The sequence below is a fragment of the Ambystoma mexicanum genome, chromosome 3q (assembly GCF_040938575.1).
Source record: "Ambystoma mexicanum isolate Mex_15411 chromosome 3q, UKY_AmexF1_1, whole genome shotgun sequence".
In the NCBI taxonomy this organism is placed as follows: domain Eukaryota; kingdom Metazoa; phylum Chordata; class Amphibia; order Caudata; family Ambystomatidae; genus Ambystoma; species Ambystoma mexicanum.
Window position 1 is genome coordinate 145693522 of NC_090926.1, and position 22496 is coordinate 145716017.

The 22496-nt window shown below is 48.1% G+C and overlaps 1 protein-coding gene across 3 annotated transcripts in view; it reads right to left on the reverse strand.

Annotated features, from left to right (window-relative positions):
• AGAP2 (ArfGAP with GTPase domain, ankyrin repeat and PH domain 2) overlaps positions 1-22496 on the reverse strand; it is a 1175901-nt gene that overhangs the window by 44115 nt on the left and 1109290 nt on the right. For 2 of the 3 annotated variants that reach the window (XM_069653347.1, XM_069653345.1), the window contains exons 12-13: positions 10450-10593; positions 7605-7664 (exon numbers count right to left, since the gene is read on the reverse strand). In XM_069653347.1, coding sequence (XP_069509448.1) covers positions 7605-7664; positions 10450-10593 — 204 coding nt within the window. The remainder of the gene's footprint in view (positions 1-7604; positions 7665-10449; positions 10594-22496) is intronic. The other variant, XM_069653346.1, reaches the window with a different exon arrangement.

Sequence of the window (22496 nt, forward strand, 5' to 3'; positions counted from 1 at the left end):
ATTCCCCCCCTCCCTGTTGTTAGCTCCCACTTCCTTATTTCTCTGCTCCCCTCACCATGTTCTTCCCCATATGATTGTAAAACACTCTGTTGCTTCTCGATGCCAGGTCCACGCTCAATAAATAACATAATAATGATCATAATACTAATAATAATGTCCCTGCAACCCTCTGTAGGAAAATGCACCCTCACAATTATTACAGTATTCCTGCAGGACACACACAGTTTATTTATTTATTTATTGCATATTTGTAAGGCGCCTATACAACAAATGGTGTTTCAAGGTGCCACAAGACGAAAAAGGGTGGGGGGACAAGGGAGAAAGATAACAATAATGGTCATACTATGCCCTGTTTCAGTAGTCCAGCCTAGAGAGGACCAAAGCTCTGGAGACATTGGGCCTCATTACGACCCAGGCGGTCCGGAAATAATGGTGGCGGTAAACCCACCGCCACCGTTGTTTCCGGACCGCCTGAGTCCGACCCCTGTAGGCGGGAGGTGATGTTCCCGCCAGGTCTGACCTGGCGGGTTTAACACCTCCCGCATGCAGGCGGACGAGGAAACACCGGCAGCATTACGAGATGCTGCCGGTGTTTCCATGATCCCCATTTCCATCGAGTCCCATAGGACTCAATGGGAATGGGGATTTACACCATTCCGCCTCCGTGATTCCCGGGAAACCGGGTTTGTAATGCCCCGGTAATTCCGGGAATCACGGAGGCGGAATGGTAATACGAGTCCGGCGTTAACCAGGCGGTTTTACCGCCTCGGTTAACGCCGGACTCGTAATGAGGCCCACTGAGTTTCTGGGGGAAGGTGAGTAGAGGGAGAATGCCTCTGAAGAGGTGCAGCTGATAGTGGGCCTTCTTAGCAAGGTCTGCGATGTGTGGTCCGCGTCTGTGGCTCAGTGGACTAATGCATCCACTATAGAGAACTGTGTTTGAACTCATGGTCACAGGTTCAAATCTCCACTCAGCCCTTCATCCTTCCGAGGTCGATAAAATTAGTACCATTAAGTTGGGTAACAATAAACATCTGTTATTAGCGTCAAGATGCCTCTTTGGGGGTGAATGTGCGCTTTACAAATATGCCTGTTATGTTATGTTATGAGGAGAGAAGGAGAGAGAGGAGTCGAAGATGACACCAAGGTGTTTGCCTCACAACAAAGTGAGGGAAGGGGACCCATAGAGGGCGGCCAGAGCATAGGAGGGAAGGAGGGAGATGGGGTCCCAATGAGAAGGATCCCAGTCTTACTGGTATTAAGGCAGAGATTAGTGGCAGCACATCAAGCCTGAATAGCAGGCAACAGTCAGGGATGAGAGAGGAGGAACAGGAGGCAGTGGAGGGCAGCTTAAAAGAGAGCTGTGTGTCATCAGCATAGCACTGGAAGTGAGGAGAGAAGGAGGAGATCAGGTGGGCCAGACAGGCAAGGTAGATGTTGAAGAGCCACAGCGAGAGGATAGAGCCATGAGGGACGCCGCAGGTGTAGAGTGTGATAGGGGAGAGAAAAGCCCCCTTTGAACCTGGGAAGGTCGGACAGAGAGGAATGAGGTCAACCAGTCCAGTGCCAGGCCTGTGATGCCAAGGGTGTCACAGAGCCGATTGGTCAGGGTGGAATGATTGATTGTGTAGAAGGCAGAGGAAAGATACAGAAGGATAAGAACGGATGGAGAGTTGCAATCGATATTATAGAGCAAGTCTTGACAGGTGTTCAGTAGAGCAGTTTCAGTGCCTCTGGCTGCTTTGAAGCCAGACTGGTGGTCGTGGAGACAACCAACAGATTCAGTGTGTTGAGTCAGTAGGGAGATGGCCAGTTTCTCCAGGAGTTTGTCCAGGAATGGGGAAATGGAGATTGGGCGGTAGTTAGCCAGGCAGGAGGGGTCGGCAGGGGGCTTTTTGGGGGGAGGATGCACAAAGGAGTGCTTGAGGAGTAGGTGGAAGGAGGCAAGGGAGGCAATGTTGGCCTTGACATTTCTGCAGGATCAGGGGAGAACCTGGTTGGAGGAGAATTTCATAGAGAGGACTTGTCTAGAGACCTCATTCGGTGCTATGGGCGAGAAATAGGAGAGTAGGAGGGAAGGGAAGAGGGGGTCCAAAGAAGGCATGAGAGCTCGGGAGAGAGTAGGGAGGGGTGTACAGGAGAGTGAGGACAGGATGTCCTGAGTTTTGGTTAAGAAGTAGGAGGCCAGTGAAGTACAGAGGGTCTGGGAAGGCAGGGGAGAAGTGGAGACTGCAGTAGGATTGGTGAGTTCTTTGCAGATTTTAAACAGTTTGTATGTGTTGTTAGTGACTCCAAGGGTGCAGGCTTGGATATGGGCCCTCTTCCTCGAGTGGATGGAGAGTCTGTACTGCCTTTGGAGAAGGTGGCAGGCCTGTCAGTCAGAGGATGAGCCTGATGCCCACCACTTCCGCCTAGCAACTCGGCACTTGTGTTTCAGAGAGGCTAGGTCGGAGTCATGCCAGGTGCTGAACTTGCTCATCACAGGGGCAAGGATGTTCAGGGTGTTGGTGATAGAGAGGTGAAGATAAGCAAGGGCATAGTCAGTGTGAGAGTCCGGGACAGAAATGGGAGAGGTTATGAAAGTGGCAGCAAAAGCAGCAATTGACACTCACTTCATTGGGGCAAATGACAGAGAAGGAGACTGGCAGTGCAGGCAGAGGCTTAGCCTGGGGTCCTTAGAGATCCAGGTGAGAGGACAGGAGAGCATGTTCAGACCAGGAGAGAGGTGTAGTGAGAGGGATGGAGGTGGGGATGTCTGATGAGAAGAGAGCATCCAAGGTATGTCTGGCTGAGTGCGTTGGACCGGAGAGAAGAATGGTGAGGGAATGAAAGTCATAGAGGCTGCGGAAGAGTACAGTGGCCGAATCAGGAGCGTCAAGGTGAAAATTGAAGTCTCTGAGGATGAGAAGCTTGGAGGTGGAGGCGAGAAGAGGTGAGGTCAGACCACTCTGAGGGGAAGAGGGAGACCAGACCAGGGGTCCTGTAGATGCTGGTGAGAGTCAACAAGAGGGTTGCAGAGACACCAAGCATGCAGATGAGGCATTCAAAGGAGGAGTAGGTCTGAGTGGGAATAATAGTAGCAGGGACCCATCCAGGGAAGATCAAGGCCACTCTGCCCCCAGACCAGTTAGGTCTGGGCTTAGAGAGGATCTTGTAGCCCTCAGGGAGGAGTGTATCAAAAGCAGTGACAGAGCTGTCAGTGAACCACGTCTCAGTGAGAGCGAGAACGTCAAGGTCAAATCCTTCAAGAAAGAGACAGATATCAGAGGAGCGTTTAACAGCAGAGCGGGAGTTGAGGGTAGCTAGGTGAAGCTGGTTGCCACCTTTAAAGGCCTTCTGAGCAGGGGTTCATAGATGTGGTACACCAGTTGGTGGTGGACAAGGGGCAAGAGGGGGTGGCAGACAGAGGAGTGCCAGGAGAAGGGAGGAAGTTGATGAGAGACGGAAGACGCCTATTAAGAAGGAGGCGGCTGGGCTGAGAGCCCTGGCCCATGACAGTGCCCTTCTGATAGACATTAAATGCACCTAGAGGATGGAAAGCATGCCAAGAGTACTTCCCATCTGGTTCCACCATTAATGGGCAACAAAGAGAAAGGGGAGAGGACTGAGATCATGTGGGGAGTCGATAGGCCCGGAGAGGTAGCGACAAAGAGGATGTCAGTGACAGTCTGCCTGGAAGAAGCATTGATGTTGTTATCCACGATAGGCAGGCCTAGATTGAAGACCAGGAGATGTTTTTTTAAACTTTTTCCATCCAGGCTTTGAGTGAGAGGAAGGATAGGTGATAGAGTAACACTTAAGAGTAAATAGGGGTGGGGGGTGGATAACATCATGGAACGAGAGAGCAAAGAGATGGAAAGGGGAAGAGATAGAGATGGAGAAACTGCACAATGCGTGATGAACTCACCAGGTGGCCTAGCAGCAAGACCGGCGCTGACGAGTCAGGTGCACGAGATGTCCCAGGTCACCGAAAAAGGTGTTGTACTCCTCCTACAGCAAGAGAGGGGGATGACTCAGGAACAGGCACGAGGATGGAGTGGTCCACAGAGACTCTTGATGGTGAGAGAGACGCAAGGTGTTCGAGGACTGAGGCTGCAGGTACTTCAGGCTGATCCAGTTGTCCAGTGAAGGAGGCAGAAAGCATAATCACTGCATTGGTTACAGGCACAAGGTGGCTGTTGCAGATCGCTTTGGTATGAGAATATGCACCAAAATAGGTGGCCCAGGTGGCCTAGCAGCAAGACAGGCGCAGCCGAGTTAGGTGCCTTTGGTGCTCCTTCAGCCTCTGGGGGCCAGCACAGTGCAGTGCACTGATCAGCCAGTTGCCACCGTGATGGCTGGGCTCAGCGTACCACCTGCTAGCCCATCCGCATGCCCCGGACACTGTCCAATTTCCAACGTGGGACTCGACGGTTAAGGGAGATCCTAATTGCTTTTTTTCCCCGGCGCTGCTCTCAGCCTCCAATACCCCAATTTGTCAGTGTTATGGGCTGTGCCGCCTGTGCTTTGCCACTTGCTGCCCCAATGCACTTTCCCAGGAGACACCCTGCAGTAAAAAATATGTCTGAGGCCCCCTTCCAACTAATTTCTGCTGTCTTCATAAAAGCAACCCAGGACTTATATTGCAGGGCAGGAGATGAATATATTTGGCCCGCACTCTGTCTGGTGAGTGCTTTATGCCTGGTGTTCCAGGTTTGTGTTCAATTTGGGCTGTTCTTCAGCATTCCAAGATGGCCGTCACCTATTTCGAGGGAAGCTAGGACATAGAAAGTGAAGAGGAACTTGTCCCTTGATATTGGTCCGGGTCTGACGTGGCCTACTTCATCCTCACTGCTCCTCACACACTCGAAGTTGTAATTGTAATTGGTTATTTATAACGCGCTTAATACCCAGAGGTTTCTAAGCACGGACCCAGGGATCGAACCAGTGTTGCTCCGCGTCGTCTTGCTTCCAAGGCGAGCACATTGCCCCTGACCAATCCTCTCATAACTTTGCACGCTAATTACTCCTTGGCCAGTGTCGGTCACAAAGATGAGGTCATCAGCGCTTGCTGCTCAGCCGACGATCGGTTCCCTGTATCCTCTGCCCGATCCCGGCTCCCTTGCCACATTCAGTGCGTGCTCGTGCGGGGCCTAGTGTCTTCACACCAGTACAAACATGGTACTTGCAAGTGCCCTGCAGGCGGCTGTAGTCCCCAATTCATGTGCACGTTTATGTACTTCTTAGGAGCAATAGCTGCTCACTCAGGCATGCTCTGAGGAATGGGGCTGATGTGCCGGTATACCAGAATGTGGCAAAACTCAATCCACAGCATCTCTGGATATTCCACCACCATCAGGTGAGCTTCCAGGCTGCAGCGTCATTGTGAGGGTACTCTGCAGCCTCCCGAGCTCCAGGGAGGTATTGTCACAGTAATGTTTCTTATCGGGCCACCCAGCCCCCGGCATAGCAGCGCACTGACTGGCCCAGGGCCCTAACTTTCCACTCCATGCAGCCCAGCTTTCCTCACCAGGTGTCCTCACTGCTGTGCTGCTTGCAATGTTATTATGGAAACCATCGCCAGTCTCTGCGCGTCTCCTGCCGGCTCCCACCCCCACAACGTGCCAGTACCAGCAGCCCTGAAATCAACTGCGGACCACTTCACTCCTGCCCTCCAGCGGGTTGCAATATTGCAGCACCGCCATGTAAGGAAGTAGCACCACCGGCACAGCTTGTCAGGGTCCAGCCCTTCCTGGGTGCTGACAATGAGCCTCATCACAAGTGGGCGGTATCCCGGCAGTAAATCCGCCGGGATACCAGCCAACGCAATTAGCGTTATCGCAACCTGCTCCGGCACTATTGGCACTGGGTCACAAGTTAGGGTACAGCAGTAAATCCCCACTTTTTTGAGTCCATGTGTCTCAATGGTGCATTTTTGGCACAATTATTGCAGCACTAGCTGAGAGCTTGAGATGAATGCTCCGAGTTTCCCCCAACTCGGAATTAGCGGAGTGGTAATAGTCTTACTGCCACATTTTTACCGCTTCACCCAACCCCTGATGAGGACCAAAGTATCTTTCTAAATACCAGGAAGCTCCCAACCTCCAAGGGTGTTTCTGTTGCTGCGGACCTTATTCTACTTTTAACCATAAAAAACATAGCACCCGCTGCACGGTCTGGCTGGGACGGCACTAGTAAAAGCACACCTGACAATGCGACAGAGAGAGAGGGAGGGAGGGAAAGATAGAGTGAGACAGAGACACAGACTGAGAGCGAGCGAGAAGGAGTCCGAGGGAGACAGAGAATGTGAGAAAGAGAGTGCAGACACAGGGCGAGCTGAATCAGTTTATGATAGCCTGGATGGTATGTTAGGATGCATTGGTAAAGCACATTTGCATGATGGCCTCGTGGTACTGATGGCTGCCTGCAAGGACAAGATTTCAATGTGACATGACGAGTTAACCTCACGGAACAGTTGCCTGAAAGTGGGAGAAGCCAAGCAGCCTTCCTTGACACCAAGTGTGGTTTGTCCTCTCAATGGGGTCAGGTTTTACAACCTTCTAGGACACCGACGTGTGAAGGTCGGTGTGCATTTTTTTTCTGGAATAGTCTGTGACTGGTTTGTCTCAGTCTTTCCAACCTTCTGCACTACCTGTGAATTCTAGTGCCAGCTTATTCCCTCAGGGTGGTCTGCCTTGGCATCCTTCTGCTGCGCCCAGGCTGAGGAGAACATGCATAAGAAGGACCCTACTCTTTCTGTTCTGCTTATTCTAATCAGACTCCTTGATTATCAGGCCTAGCACCAGAATAGCCCAACCACTGAGCCAGGCATCCATACAAGCTCTTTGCCAACACACTAAGCGAGCTGCAGCACACCTGGCTCACATTCCTTCTGATTGTTCGGAGATATTTCTTGAGATTAGCACAGGAGAGTCCCATTACCATTCAACAATGACTCCATTTTAACTCCCTCTACCAAAACCGTGTGAAAGTAAGCATACCTGCCGTGCTACACTGTGTCTGGTCTTTTGGGTAATGCGCTGCCAGACAAATTAACTAGCCAGTAGGGAAAAAATAATGGTTGCCCAACAAAAGACTTCCTCTGAAGCTATACCAAGAATGCAACTCTTCACCCTTGTAGGGAGGCACCTGGCCAGGAAATCTGCCTAGTTAACTCTGCAAGATCACCTGCATATACAATGAAGCAGGAGTTCCAGTGTTTAAGAAATAAGTGAAATGGACCTGGACTTCCAAGAAATTAATCTTGGGCACAAGGGAAAAGAATGTGATGTCAGCACATAGGCAGAGAGCTTCAATAAAGTGTGCTGCTCGAGGGCATCAAAGGTGAAGGCTGCAGAGTGGTTGGCTTTAAAAACGGATGTGCTACCTTATATCACCCCAACAGGAAGGGGTCCCTAGGCATGCTCAGAAAGGACCTCACATTTGAAGTGCAGTGGGCACAAGAATAACACAGGTACGGACTACACACAACACAGTACAAGGGTCACAACAAAGCACTTCTAGACAGCATGACACCCCACCATGGCCACCCTTTCGCATGCATGAATGAATGAGGGGTCAAAGGTCACATCACATGGAGACGGGGGGCGGGCCACATCAGTTACCTGTTTTATAAATATTTCTTAAACTACCAAAGGTTTTTAATTTCCACATTTTACGCTTGGCTGCCGGGGAGATTCCAGGAAGCAGGAAGAGGAGGAGAGAGTAAAAGCAAAGAATTACAAACAAAAAAAGCCAAGAATTGCAGCAGACAGTGGCGTGAAGGAAAAGGGGGAAAATCTGCAACAAAACCGGAAGCAAAAAGGCAAAGTTAGTGCACGATTTCAGAGGCAGGGCGGCCCAGCTGCGCCACCCTGACACATAGGGTTAAAAAGTGTACAGATACAAACAAGGTAGCATTTTGACAGTTGTTGTCGACAGAGTAGGGACTACATTACATTTTCAATGTATACTTAAGCAATTCTGGCATTGATGGACAAGAGACTCGTTTTCGATGTAAATGGAAGTTAAGGTGGCTGTGTACATGTTTTGGGTCAAAGTGTTGGTGGATACAACGCTTACTAATTATTGGTGATATGGCTTACGTCAGCATTTTGATTGACAATGGACTACCTCATTATCTCTGTGAATACTTTGCCACTTCTCATCTGAAAAGATAAGTGACTGACGAGTTTAAGTTGTGTGTATATATTAGGTCTGCAGATGAATGGATAGGGCAGCGAGTAGGGACCTGCAGTTTTCTTTGTCCTACACTTGGCAGTTGATTAGGGCTATGGGGCATGTAAAACTGTGGGATCATAGGGCATCAAACTAAAGAACGAAGAATATCCCATACATTGCAGGAGTTACTAAAGAGTGACAGCTTTATTTGTCATTAGTCAAGATCTTTCAAAATCAGTTAAGTCCACATGTGTTTCACAAGCAAAAGTGCTTCATCAGGACTCCATGCAATGTTGACATTCATCCAGTAGTATATGCATCCAAATCAAATGATAACTGAATGCAACAAGCAATATAAAAAAGCAGGTTGCGCCTAGCATTTAGTAACAGGCGGGAGGGCCAAGCCATAGGTTATGCTCATAGAGACACAGGGCGGAATTATTAACATACTGATAAATATGGGGACCTTATAAGCCACCTTTCTGTGTAAAAAGTAAAAATCAATTTAGGAAATTCAATCAATGTAAAATCATTCAATGCAGAAAATCCTGACTTGTGAAAAATAAAAATATCATCATTGCAGAAGGGACTGGCGTGATTTCTCTGTGTGCAATACACACATTTTCTTAATTCTTTTTTATCAATGAAGAAGGAACCATATCAGCATTCAAATGTCATAAGTCTTTGTATAGCTGGAGAGATCCTGGTCGCTTTCCTTTGTTTATACTCGGATGTGTTGTGTTAATGTCTTTGCATTGATGGCAATCAATGATTGCATTCTCTGTGTATATCCTCATACTATTTGATGAGTGGCTAACCTGGTATCTCGGTATAGTCAATATTTCAATATTTATGGTACAGGATCTTTTCTCTGTGTGTACTCTTTTAATCCTTGTATCGTCGGACATGGGGCTAGTTTCTTTCTCTGCATATAGACTGTACATTCATTTTTCAATTGATAAGGGACCTTGTACGTAGACTTAAGCCATCTCATCAATGGATAAGGTAATTACTTCTTGCCCATGTACATTTGTCCTAGGAATTTCTACTTAAGCAAAAAACCTCTGCAGGCGGGGGCATTACCGGGGTCGGGTAATGCCCCGGGGGCGAGTTACCCTGGGTTTGAGTCTGCCAATGCCCCGGGGCTTTAACGTTAGCATTGGGGAATTGCAAGACCCAGGAATGCCCCAACCCAGAGGGCTTTGTTGTTTTACCAGGATGCTAATCGTTTTTTGTTTTCAAGTTGAGAAACCTCACGGTTGCCATTTCTCAACTCAAGAACTACAAACCAAGATGGCCACCATGCAGTAGGGTGATGGAACTACATGTAGTCCCTTCTCCCATTCCATGGCAGCCATTGCTGCGACTGAGATGCGCTGGGAACACTGAGTGCTCCCAGTGCTGGCGAGGGACAAGGGAGTGCCAGTAAGTGGGGCGGGGTTGGTTGAGGGATGTGGAAATTGGGGGTGGCGGGAAGGGAGAAATGGAAGCACAGCGAGGACTTACCTTCTTTCCCGGTGGAAATTACCATGAGGTAAAGACCCCATGCAGCCTCCTGATTGGCTGGGAGGCTGCCACCCCCCACCCTCAACTCCCCAGGTGTAAGAAACTATTTTCTCTGTGCATATGTCTTACATTTTCTTGCTAATGGTGAGAATTAACTAATATGCTTTCAAAAGAGAGTGGGAAAACATGATACCATTCTGCAGTATCTTAATTTTCAGGTCACTTGCTAAATATTTCCTAAAAATATCCAAATATATTTGCAAGCAATGGGTAACTGTGATCATATGGAGGAGCATCACAGAAGCTCTCTAGGCTCTGCAATGGCGGAAGATATCCTCATTGTCGCTCCTACTCCACACTCTTAGGATTGCCTCTGCTTCTCAATTAATGGGCCGTGAGGAGTGCGTCCTTTTAAGAGGAGCCGAAAAAAACCACAAAAATCAATAGATTGAATAATCGAAACAATCAGTGAATACCAGATGCAAAAAGTGGAGTCTTGGTGTTGGCGGAAAATGTAACCACTGGAATGGGAGAGTATGGAAGTATTTTCAACATGTGTGGTTCCTAAATATTTCAGAAGTGTTTCCCCATACAATGTTACCCATCAGCTGTGTGTGTGCGACCCCCATGCGTGTTCAGGTCTTGTAGATGAGGTCCTCTGTGCCGGATTGCTCCCTTACTGACATATTGAGGCGTCTCTTGAATGCTTTCTCACTGAGTCATGCGTCCAAACAGGAAACCAAGCCCCACTAGACTGTGCCCTGCAATCACCAGAGCGCTTACCATCAGCTTGCCCTGCTGTCCCATCGGTTTTCGACGAGGTCACGCTTTTCTTCCGGCGATGCTTCTTTCTCTCCACCATTGGGGATGGGATGGGCTCTTTACCGCTGGATGGACTGGGAAGAGCTTCTGCGGCAGGGCTTGTTTCTGTCGAGAGATGCAAACAACACATTCAGCACTCTTGCGTGATTACTTTGGCACAATAGTACCTCTTCTAAGCATCAGAGTGACCTTTCCGGTGCCATTTGCACTCATGCAATTCTCCACTCACCACTACTCTGTGTGTGGATCATAACATCTTCAGCCAGACCTTATCACCTGTAATGCTCTTTTTAAGGCCAGGCATGTAGATTGTCTATGGATTCCAATTAAGAGGAGTTTGGGAGTGTGTGTAGGGGGATCTTCAAAAAGGTTTGGGTATTTTGGACAGTCAACTGTACAAGATGTGTGTTATTTGCCGCTTCTTCTACAAAGCGCTGTGGGGCTTAGTGTTCCAAAGAGGAAACTGTACACAAAAGGGAAAGGGTATGGCAGAGGGGATCCTCCCAACATTAAAGGGTATCGCAGTACTCCTCTGACCCTCAAAAGGAAGGAAGGAATTGCTTTTTCTCTTTGTATGTCTCATAAGAGAAAAGGTATGCAGTGATTATAACGAATAACAAAATAACTAATCCCATTACAATGAACCGAAAATAACGAATTTGGAAAAAAACTAAATAATTGGTTGGGAGTGGGGAGATTGGTTTTGGGGGTGGGGAAAAGTAAAAGGAACAAAAAAAAAAGGATGGGGCTTTGGGGGAACACGCCAAAAAACAACAAACATGAATTCGCTATTATGGTATTCGTTATAATGGGATTAGTTATTTTAGATTCGTTAAAATCACATGTAACCAAAGAAAATGATGATCCATTCGCTTCTAAAATTGGAAGCTGTTGTAGGCCTATTGCTGCACTGAAAATCTTCTATACTAGTGTCTAGTGCCTTTTCCTCATCACTGCTGCTACCTTCAAATGCATATCTGTTTTGTCTCTCGGTAGGCAGGGGCTCCATTGCTGGTCTGAAAGGGTTCTCCTGGTTGGTATTCACTTCAGCCAATTGAAGACATTGGCTGCCCGGCCAAGTGACTCCTAATTAGGACTTCCTTGCCAGACTCAATGCCTCAGAACACCGGCCTATAGCGAGAGGGGTGCTGGATGTTCCCGTTTCCCTGGATCTAGTTTCCTGTGGACCCACTACTTCCGTTTATGGGTCACTACGTGCAGCCGCCAAATGGGGCTGCCCATATTGGTATCCACATGATTACAGCACGAAACAAGATCTCGAAGGTTAGACTGATATCTTTCTTTGGTACTATGTCAGGAAATAATACAGAAGTTATAGCATATTTCTGATGTTTCACCATGTCCTGGAGATGCCAGCTCCTAGGAGACATATGGCTGGCCACTGGAGAGGCTGCCTCCAAGGGGACCTTTGGCCGGCCCCCAGCAATGCCTCTTCTATGGGTTTATCAGTAGACTGCCAGATTAATACTTGGTGGAGGTAGCAGTGTAAAGGCCATGTCAGGTCAGCCCTCTTATCCACAAGGGTCCCGAGTACTGTCTCTTCTTCAGAGTGAAAGAGGGATTGAGAGTATCTCGGCATGCCTGAAGAGCCCCAAAGAGGACCTAGGAAAATACACCCAGAGGGAAGTACTCCAGGGAAGCATGGATGAGAGTAGAGAAACACTGGAGCTTCTGGGACCACCATCTGCAGCCTTGGGTCCAGATTTATCTCAGCGGTTTCGTCATACTTAATCCCGAAAATGTTTCTGGAACGACCCTGGCAAAAGCGTTCTGCCCCTTGTTTTATGGTGCAAGATAACATAATGTCGAAGAGGAAAATGTGCGCCTGGAATCACTCCTAGATAACCACTGTGGGAAACCCCTTTTATCTCAAAGGAACTGTCTGTTATCCCTTTGGCAAAAGGATCTCCTGGAAAAGGCTTTTCAGCTTCAAATCCTCCTTCAGGGCAAGTGCCAGTAACACACCAAGAGTGCTCCTTCGATGGTGTTTGTGAATATGCCACTAAGAACAAGTATAAAGTTCCCTAAAATGACTGGCACTGGTCTCTGGTGTTGCTGTGTTGCGCAGAATAAACATTCACCCAAGTGATTGTTGGGACAAATCAACTTCCGGGGCACCAGTGGTCCAGGGATGAATATCAGTTTCTAAACCATCAATGAGCCCCACACCTCTAGTACACCGGAAGGGATCCAAACAGATTGGAATACAAGTAACTTATGAGAACTCCTTGTCCAATGTTGGTAACGTGGACTGAACGGCAGGCTATCTCCGCAAGGTCGTGGATTGTTGGTTAGTTGCAGCAAAGCGAAAATACAATTATTACCTAATGATAAAAAGGACTGTCCAGTCAAGGTTGTATACAAATATCTACTTTATTATTACTACAACAGACAGTTCGAGCACACTACAATTACAACCCCCACTGTAAAGGAACACAGAGGACAGACAATTTCAGAAAGGAAAGGGATGCACTCTGTATACTGACAGGAGGGTAGTTGGTAAAGTAGTCAGTCTTATAGTTCAAGATTATTTGGTTTCAACACCAAAGGGGCAAAGGGTTTTAACTGTCTCTGGGGGCCTTCAGAGAAGGACCATGGGGGCAGAAGCAGAACCACAATGTACCTGGTGCTGAAGAAGTACTTGGTGCTCAACAGTGTCGAGGCAGTTCCAAGGTACCAGGCGCCAGGTAGTTCGACAAGCGAGGCTGGATGTATGTCTGCAGGCTGTCTGGCGTGGTGGCTTGGGCCAAGAATCATTTTCTTTGTGCTGGTTGGTGGATCTGGAAAGCTGGTCGAGGCGTCTCGGACGGCTCTGGTGACTGCGGCGTGACAACAGTCAGTGATGCAGCCAGATGCGGTTCGAGGACTCGACTGCCTCGAAATTGTCCTTAAATAGGTGGATGCTGCATCATGCTTGTGAGGCACTTCTCCTAGCTTCTCCGCAGGGCTCACGTCCTTTCAAGGCAGATGGCCCAAAGCTCAGGAGGGTGTTGGCAGGCAACGGCCTTGTCCTTTGTCCAGAGACTCTCCGGCACTTCCCACCTAGGAACATTGCTGTCAGAACCTAGCAGGGCATGCTGTGTGCTGGCTGGGTACTGGTTCTGGAGCTGCTGGATGGGTCCTCTGAGTCCGGTAGCTCACTCTGTACCCTGGTGGATGTTTAGGACAGGGATATTGCTTCCTTCTTGGAACTCCTGGCCTTCCTTCACTGGCGGAAGATGTAAGGTAGACTGTACCTTCAGCTCGGGACCAAAAGAGTCCTTCCTCTTACTCCTTGCAAAGTCTTCAGATGATCTGATCAGTGAGGGGTTCAGCCCTTTTTTAAAGCCAAATGGGCCCCAGCGATTGATGTAGGCTAAGCCCACCTTAATAAACCAATCCTGGGTCCCCACCAAAAATCTTAAGTGATGCTTCAGGTCAGCAGAAACTGGGCACTTGGCAACAGACAGGGGAAGGATGATAACATACACTTCTAAGTCCCACCCATCTTTCAGTCTGCTGTACATTAAAGTGTCTCCCTAATTAACTGAGCCCCATGCAGCGCTTGATCACAACATGGGCCTCCTTTGAAGTAGGGGGTTGGAGGCAGACTTTCATCTCCTACAATTCACATACTTCTCTGCTCTGAAAGGAGTGGTTCCAGACAGGACATTAACTGACCTTTCATTCCAATGGGGGTTGTTAGTACCAAGTTGACTCACTGCATTACAAAGAGGTGTCTCGTCTCCATTGTCACTTCCTGCACCCAGGCCTTCCCTGAAGCCTGCTAATTAGTATCAGTATTCACTGCCACCAGCAAGGTTTGACAATGGAGATGCAAATCCATGGGGCCTTGAAATTCTAATCAGCTGGCCATGGCCAAAGGCTTTTGATGTACCCACAGCTGTCAGGTAACAGCTACACATGACAGGGGAGGGCGGCACTGGTAAATTGTGTCCTCCCAGAGTACATGACTATTTTTCTGCTTTGTGGTGAGCATGAAAAATGTGCACGGGAATGGTTCCAACATTAATTCTTCTTAAAACGAACCAGAAAAGTCCTGTCGAGCGTACATTTCCCGAATTCCTCACAATTGTGCAATGGAAAACTGCAAGAAATTGGCTACTCTAAAAATTACCTTCTAGTGTGCCTTCTCTTTGATGATCAACTAGAAGAAAGTCACCAAAGCATGTAAGGGTGATAAATATCGTAAGCCTGTTCTCTTGACCTCCCAGACATCATCATCAGCCAAATTGCCCCTCCCAATAATGAATTTGAACAAATTACTAACTCAATCTTTCGAAATGGTGTGTGGGTCATTGCTCGTCCCTCTACTCCGTCAAAGCAGGATCCCTAAACCTCAAGGTAAATCCCTTTCCCGTGGTCCCCACAATGGGAGGTCATCTTCAGGGATGTTTCTCCACCTGGCAGACCAGTATCATATCAATGGATTCCACCTACCATAAAGGGGGTCCCACCAAAACAAAACATTAATTTCCATCCCCCCTCCTTCAGGAACAATTGCTACTCTGTGGCCTAGAGAACCCTCCATGAAACTTGATCTCCAGGATAATATTTCTATCCTCGCAGCTAAGACCGCAATTACCCCGCCTTCACCTCCTGAGTAAGAGCAGGGATTTTGCTATAATAGTTTAGGTTTGGACGTCTTCAGGATAATTCCTTTTAGTCTTTTAGTGACTTTTTTTAACTGGAGCAAATGTACCCTTTGGGAGGTAGAGTCACTAATGCATGAAATGATTACAGGTAATATTACCTTTAGTCTCCGCAGAAGACTTCACGACAGTCACTGATCTCCAAGGCGCTAATCTCTATGTTCCAATCCACCCCTTCTTCATGAATTTTCTTTGATTTGCAACTGGCGACTTTCACCTCCAATTTGTTTCAATGAATTTAGAAGAGTCAGCTTTAGGCTTTTTACAAAAATCCTATCACCATTGTTCGGTATTTTCGATTTAAAGAGGATATTGATCTACTCTTAAATTAGATAATATTTTAATTCCAGATGTTTGCCACATCCAGTGAGCCTGTGAAGTGCCACAGAATTTTAAATGCTGGCTAAATAGAAGTAAGTCTTCCCTGATGTCACCTTAAAACTGAGATCTTTTTAGGAGATTGTGTTCTGACAGATCTGGGCCAGGTATTTCTCCTGGAGAAAGAGTCTCAAAGATCACAACTCCTCTTGCAGGTCCTGCAGTCCATGTCCCTGAGTTCCTAAGGGTTCTGGGAGATCCAGCGGGCAGTGTTTTCATCTTTCTTTGGGCAAGGCTATACCTCCATCCATTGATATGATATGATATGGTATTTATAACGCGCCTATACACAAGTCTTTCAAGGCGCGACGAGGCAAGGGAGGGGGAACAAAGGGAGAACAGACAGCGATCCTACTAGGCCAAGTACCATTCAGATTGCGCAAGTGCATGGGAAGGGGGAAGGGACAGTGCAGTACATGGAAATAGAGTACTAACAATAAGTAAAGTAACTGCCAGCAGGTGGCAAGTGCAAAGGTAAGTGCAGACATCAGTTGACAAGTGCTGGTAGTGGGACTGCAGGGATACAGAAAAAATCCCCAAGTGCGGGGGTTCCCAGGCAGGCAGTGCAAGTGTGTGCGACTGTCAGGAGAGGGAGCCTGGGCCCAGGATCAGAGGGTGGCCAGGTAACCAGTGCAGTTTCAGTTTCAGCCAGGAGGTCAACAGGGGAGAGGAGGAGAAAAAGCAGAAGAAAATAGAAAGGTTTTGAGGTGCTTTTCAGGGAGGCAGGGAGGTTGTTTTCCATAGGGAGGCCCCTGCCAAAGAAAGAGATCTACCCCCAACTCGTTGCTTGGAGAAGCGACTGACCCTGAGGGAGTTCGAGGCAGATGAGCGTAGAGCTTGAGAAGGAAGATATTTAGGAAGAGAGATTTGAAGGTATTGAGGTCCCAGGCCCCAGAAGGCATTGTGGACAATGCAGAGGGTTTTGAACTTAATCCTTGCAGCCACTGGGAGCCAGTGCAGAGATGTCAGTCCTGGAGAGATACGATCCCTGGGCTTGAGGCCAAGGACAAGTCTTTCAGTCCTGTTCTGGATGAATTGTAGAGGGCGGAGAGTAGAGGCAGGCAGATTTAGAAAGAGGCTGTTGCAATAGTCCAGCCTGGAGAGAACCAGAGCTCTGGAGACAGTGAGCTTCTGGGGGAAGGAGAGGAAAGGAGGAATACCTCTGAGGAGGTGCAGCTGGTAGTGTGACTTCTTAGAGATATCAGAGATGTGAGGGGAGAAGGAGAGTGTAGAGTCGAAGATGACCCAGAGGTTTTTAGCCTCGCAGGTGGGAGCAGGAAGAGGGCCAAGAGAGGCCAGCCAGAGAGCGACAGGAAAGGAGGGAGCGGGTGTGCCGATGAGGAGAATCTCAGGCTTACTGGCATTAAGGCAGAGGTCATTGGCGGAACACCTCTCCTGGATGGCAGACAGACAGTCGGTGATGAGAAATGGAGAAGAAGTGGCCAAAGGCAGCCTGAAAATGAGCTGAGTGTCATCCGCAAAGCACTGAAAGTTGGGGCAGAGAGCAGCATTGGTTAAACATATTCTGGCCCTTTGGTCCCCTGCATCACAGAGGTTTTAGATTTATACTCTGAGTCCATTCTCTCTCCCTCTCCCTCTCCCTCTCCCTCTCCCTCTCTAAATCGCTCTTTCTCTCTCCTCTTTCTCGCACACACTCTTTCGCTCACAGCCATCAGTGGGGGCTAATCTCAGGACATTTGGGAACAGGCACCCTCTTTCACCCTTCATCAATACCCACTAGTGTGGGTGCAAGTCTAGTGGGTTGGAGACCAACCAGGGGGTTTCCCTCCATCCATGGGAAATGTGTAGGGACAGAATCCTTCCATTTCTGGAGAGGACTCAGAGCTATTTCCATCTCTTATGTTCGGGTCAGAGCAGGCAATGTTACTGTAGAAGGGTATTTAAACAAACCTGTTGCGGTCTGTCACAGTAACCTCAACTCCTTTGCACTTCAGATAGGCCGCTGCGCAGAAAGATCACCTAGCTTCCTGCACAGTAGTCGATCTCCTGAGGGAACATGTTAGCCGGCAGCCTGAGCCATGTGTTCCTGCCCTATCAAGACCCCTCTCTGCTCGCCAAAGCCTGTTCAGACGTGTGCAAAGCTCTGGGGTTGTTGGTTCACAAGATTCTTTTGCTTCTTCACTCAACACCAAACTCCCCTTTTTCTGTGACCAAAACATGACCCCAGTAGGATGTGGATGGGCTGTCAGCTCCCTCCCCTAGCTAAGGTGCCTATTGTATGCCTTGCCACAATTCCCATGACACCCTAAGTTCCCATCAATATCAAGTAGTCATTCTTTTTGTAAGTCCCCACGGGCCCCACAGGGACGGGCCTCTCCATAGGTTCCTCTAGTGCACTTTCCTCCAGGGCTCGAGGAGGGTGCGCATGCTCAGGTCATAGGACCACCACTGGATGAGTTTGTCTTTGCTTCTCTAAAAGGGTTCTGTACGCTACCTTCTCCCCCACTGGCCACATCCTCCCCTTCCTTCATGGCATTATTGACAGGGCTGTACATCTCTGACGTATGCACGCAACTATCCGGGCATTTTGGCTTTTGTGGAGGACTTGGGCGAGGGGATCCAATTAGCAATCTTTCTTTGGTGTGTCTTTGTTGCTAGACCTTGGGCCTCTTTATGTTCCTCCCTGGGATCGTTCATTGCTCCTGCAGCCACTCCAGGAACCTCCATTGGAGACGCGTCGCCAGCCCCTCTTGGATTCCTTTCTGGCATGGTTTGCCTTTTGGTGGCGGCTACCTCTAGTAGACTTGTGGGGGGATCATGTGTCCTACTTACTACTTTCCATTTCTAGATGGGGACCCAGCCTTTGATTGAACTCTTCGTTTCTCCCCAATGTGGCCTCTCCGTTCCTCAAGTCACACGAGCCTCTCCTCCCTGTCTTTTTCCCTGTCTCCATCCTCGGAAGGTATGCACCCTCTCGATGATCCAAGAGCCACTGAATATACCTGTGCTTTTTGCAAGGACAGCAACCTCTTCACTGCCCTTGTCTCAGGCCACCAGAAGAAAAAAGGCCTTCTACACAACCCTACCCGGTCCATGGCAATATCCCTCGGCTCTCTCCTTGCAGGCTCAATCAGCAGGGAGTAGTCTAGCCTCCTGGCATGAGTGAGGGGAGTTTCCAGCACGGACAGTTGCCAGGCAGCTGCGAGAGGTGCTCCTTTACCCTACCGTGATATAGTAGAGGTGCTGCAGAGGCTCGTGTAGGAGCAGGGGTGCGGCATTCTGAGTGTATGTAACATGTTCCCCTTCCCGATCACACTGTTCCAATCTGGGGGGGTTCTCGCTTTTGTTTGGCGTTATTGTTAAGCCAAGTATTCTTGAGAATATTTTCCCCAAAATGCAAAAAAAAAAAAAACGAAGCATAGTTTGGAATGTTTAGAAAGCCAAATCACTTCTAGCCAGTACAGGACTATGGGTAATGGTGGATGGGGGCGCATGAGAGATTAAGGGGTGAACAATCCTATGCAGGGAAAAACGGGGGGACAACGAGGGAGAGATTGAATGCGTTAAAAGGGGGCTGTTAATAATCAGAGTCAATGGTTCAGCAGGTAGCCTGGTTTTTGTGCAACTAGATTAAGGGAGGATAGCTCAGGGGCAACGTGCTCGCCTTGTAAGCAAGACGACACGGAGCAACACAGGTTCGATCCCCGGGTTCGCGCTTAGAACCCTCTGGGTATTAAGCGCTTTATAAATAACCAATTTACAAAAATATAACCAGTGGGTGTCACCTTATGCAGGTTTTCCGACAGGGGCCCAAGTAATCTCTCTAACCCGCCGCTGATTTATCACAGGAGGAACAAGGGGTGGAACTACCACAAGCTCGCCGCTGTGTGCTGGCATACTTCACAAGGTGATGAGGAAGATGTGGCATTGTGTAAATGAAGGTTACTGGCAAGTAATCAGGGCATTCATGCCAACGGTGGGTAGCGATACACGTGTTCAAAGATCGAAGTGAATATACAAAAGGCTTATTAGAAATGAAGGTCAAAGGTCAGGCCACACGAATATGCATGTGGTGACTGTAATGCGCGTTCCCATACCATTCCAACCCCTACCGTTCACTACAGCGTTTCATGGTAATTGCACATTAAGAGCCATCCAAATGTGGACTCACAAGGGTCTATATAAATGCATGAAGGCCTTAGTCTTGCACGACTGTTGAACCTGGTGACCATTTGCTTCATTTTTTCAAAATCATAGTCTTCTGCTGTGAACAATCACCATTCTGTTACCGGAGGGCCTGAAGAGCTTAGGTTGTCCCTTCCAGGTAAGGTGTACAGCCAGTGCCAGCCTTTTACTGCACACAGATTTGCATTTTGGAACTGTAGACCAACACAAAATAAAAAGAACACAGAGCAAATTCATGTCAGCTAAAATGCCAGGACTGGCTAAACACCTCAAAAGACCTAGCTGAAGAGCTTGGGATTTCCGCAATGCCCCATGCCCTAGACCAGTTGCACATGAAACCCTCACATCCTCGCCCCACTTTATTACTTGCTGATCTGAGTGGTGCCCATGGGCAGAGGTGGAGAATCTGAGGGCTCACCTTTGGTACTATCCCCTTCACCGCAGACGGCGGGTTTGTGCACTTTGTTTTCTCATCTTTTGGGGGCTTTTAATACCCGAGTTTGGTTCGCGATGGATGTGCAATATGATTCTAGCCACATTTTGGATTTACCTTTCTGCATTCATTTAGGCAAATAAGTTATTAAAACAATTCATAAAAGTTTGTCATTCAACATTTCTGATGTCCATGAGTCGGCGTGAAGGATTTAGGAATTGCATACCAGCACAAAAGCATAAATGACAGTAGATATTGTGAGGAATTGTGATGAATCTGAGGATGCCTGTCCCTTCTTCCCTGGGGGGGCCTTTCCCATTGGGCCAGGGCGGTGTGTCCACAGTACAATATTTCCACCTTGGGGTGGTGTACAAGTGGGTCGGGGGGATCACCTGGGAGATGAAGACCCTTATGGGACTAGGGATGGCCATCTTTAAAAGATGTTGTATTACCCAGCTGAAAGTCCTTCAACCCCTTTTTAGGAATTCCCCTTCCATTAGTCCTGATAGAACTGGTATATTTTATTGTGAAACCAATCCAACTAATTCATTCATTCAGACTAAAGATCTATCTAGTATTGACATTGACTTATTACATCTGAAACCATGTACCGAGACGAAGAAGAGGACTGCGAGAATGAAGGTCACTCGGGCAGTTTAGTCCTTTAGCAAATCTGATTGATTCAAGACAGCTCCTTTTCCCAATGCAGGAGTTTAAACGTAAGACAGCTGAAAGCCAGAGGAGAATGCCTCCGGGCAGGTATTGCCGGCAAAGCAAAGCTGTCGACTATGAAGCAGAGAACAGAGATGCAAAACTGACATGGAAATGAGACACTGTTTTCCGAGGAAGAAAAGAGAGCGAGCAGAGCATGGGAGCCGGCTATTCGGAAGCTTGCGTACAGAATAGATGCAGGGACGTCTTACCGTAACCACAGCAATGCTGAAGTGAGAGCTGCCTGCGAGAAGGACACGGGACGCTGTGCAAGAACAACCAAACTGAGAGCAAGTCCCAGGGCTACCGTAGCCTCGAAACAGAATTCCCCCACCCAGAAGACGCAAACCGAAAATGAAGGTACGCAGGCTGGTGGGAATTGACAGGAGGTCCGGGGAAGCTGGGTGAAGCACAGAAAGGACCAAATGAGAGTCAGAGAATATTGTGGACTTATACACTAAGAGAAATATGGAGAAGCAGTGGGGGTAGATACCCCAGTCATTAATAAATGCATGACAAGTGGATACACGACAAGTGAAAACTTAGCTTGGTAGGAGAGTGAACCAGGCTATAAGAGAAAGCAATTGCGAGTCTGGGACCAACACCCATATGAAGTAGAAAGTATAAGGGAGTCTGAGATTCTGCATGAAATCAAGATTGTAAACAAGGAACGGTACTTTTGGCAGGAGAGTATACCAATCAAACCCAAGGTTCCACTGCGAGTCTGGGACCCACACCTAAAGGAGAGAACAGGTATTAAAGGGTCTGAGATCCTAAAGATAAACAGTAATGACAGTGGCAGGAGTGAGCCCTATACAAGAAAGAAAGACAATTTATGAGATAACTGGGTCTTGGCAGGAGAGTACCCCAAGACCCCTCAAATATTGTGAGTCTGGGATTCGCACCCAAGTAGAAGGCTGGAAACAAGGGGGTTTAGAACCCTAGGACTGAGAATGTGTTTGACTGTTTGGAGAATCCTTTGTGTTTTGTATGAGAAGGGACTGGAAAGACATGTGTCCTTTTGAAGTCTAGGGGAAAGTAGCAACCCCTAGTATTGGAACACTATCTTCTTGATTTCTTTGGCAGTCCACCTGGCATTTATGTTGCCTTGACGAACACTATTTTCCTTGGAGTGAGATCACCCTGGCACCATTTTGTTAGTTTATATTGTGAAGGACAGAGACAGGTTTTGGGGGCGTGACATGGACAGACTATATTTTTGGACATCCTGACTGTTTTCAGTAGTTCTTTTGAGGCAGGGAAACCCCTCTTAGATTTAGAGATAGGCCTTTAACCCAAACTTTCTTTATTAAAAAAAGTGAATACCCCAAAATATGCCACTCTTGTGTCCGCGCCTTACTACTGGTACCTCATATTATACAGAAGTAATGGGATAACAATAATGTCAGCAGCAAAGCAACAAGAGCCCACGTCTGGATAGAGATGTGCACATAAGGGGAGTGCTGCTGTCATGTTAGAGGGTGACATGTGGTTGAATTTCCTCTTTTCCTTTGGGTAAATTGAACTGGTATCTATCTGGACATCTTGGGGTCTTGTTAGTATTGTGCCTTTGAGGGCCTGGAGTGAAACCAAGCCATGAGGTGAGAGCAGCTGGGCTGACGAAGTCTGGTCTGTTTCTGTGGGTGATTGTAGCTACCCACTGGCAG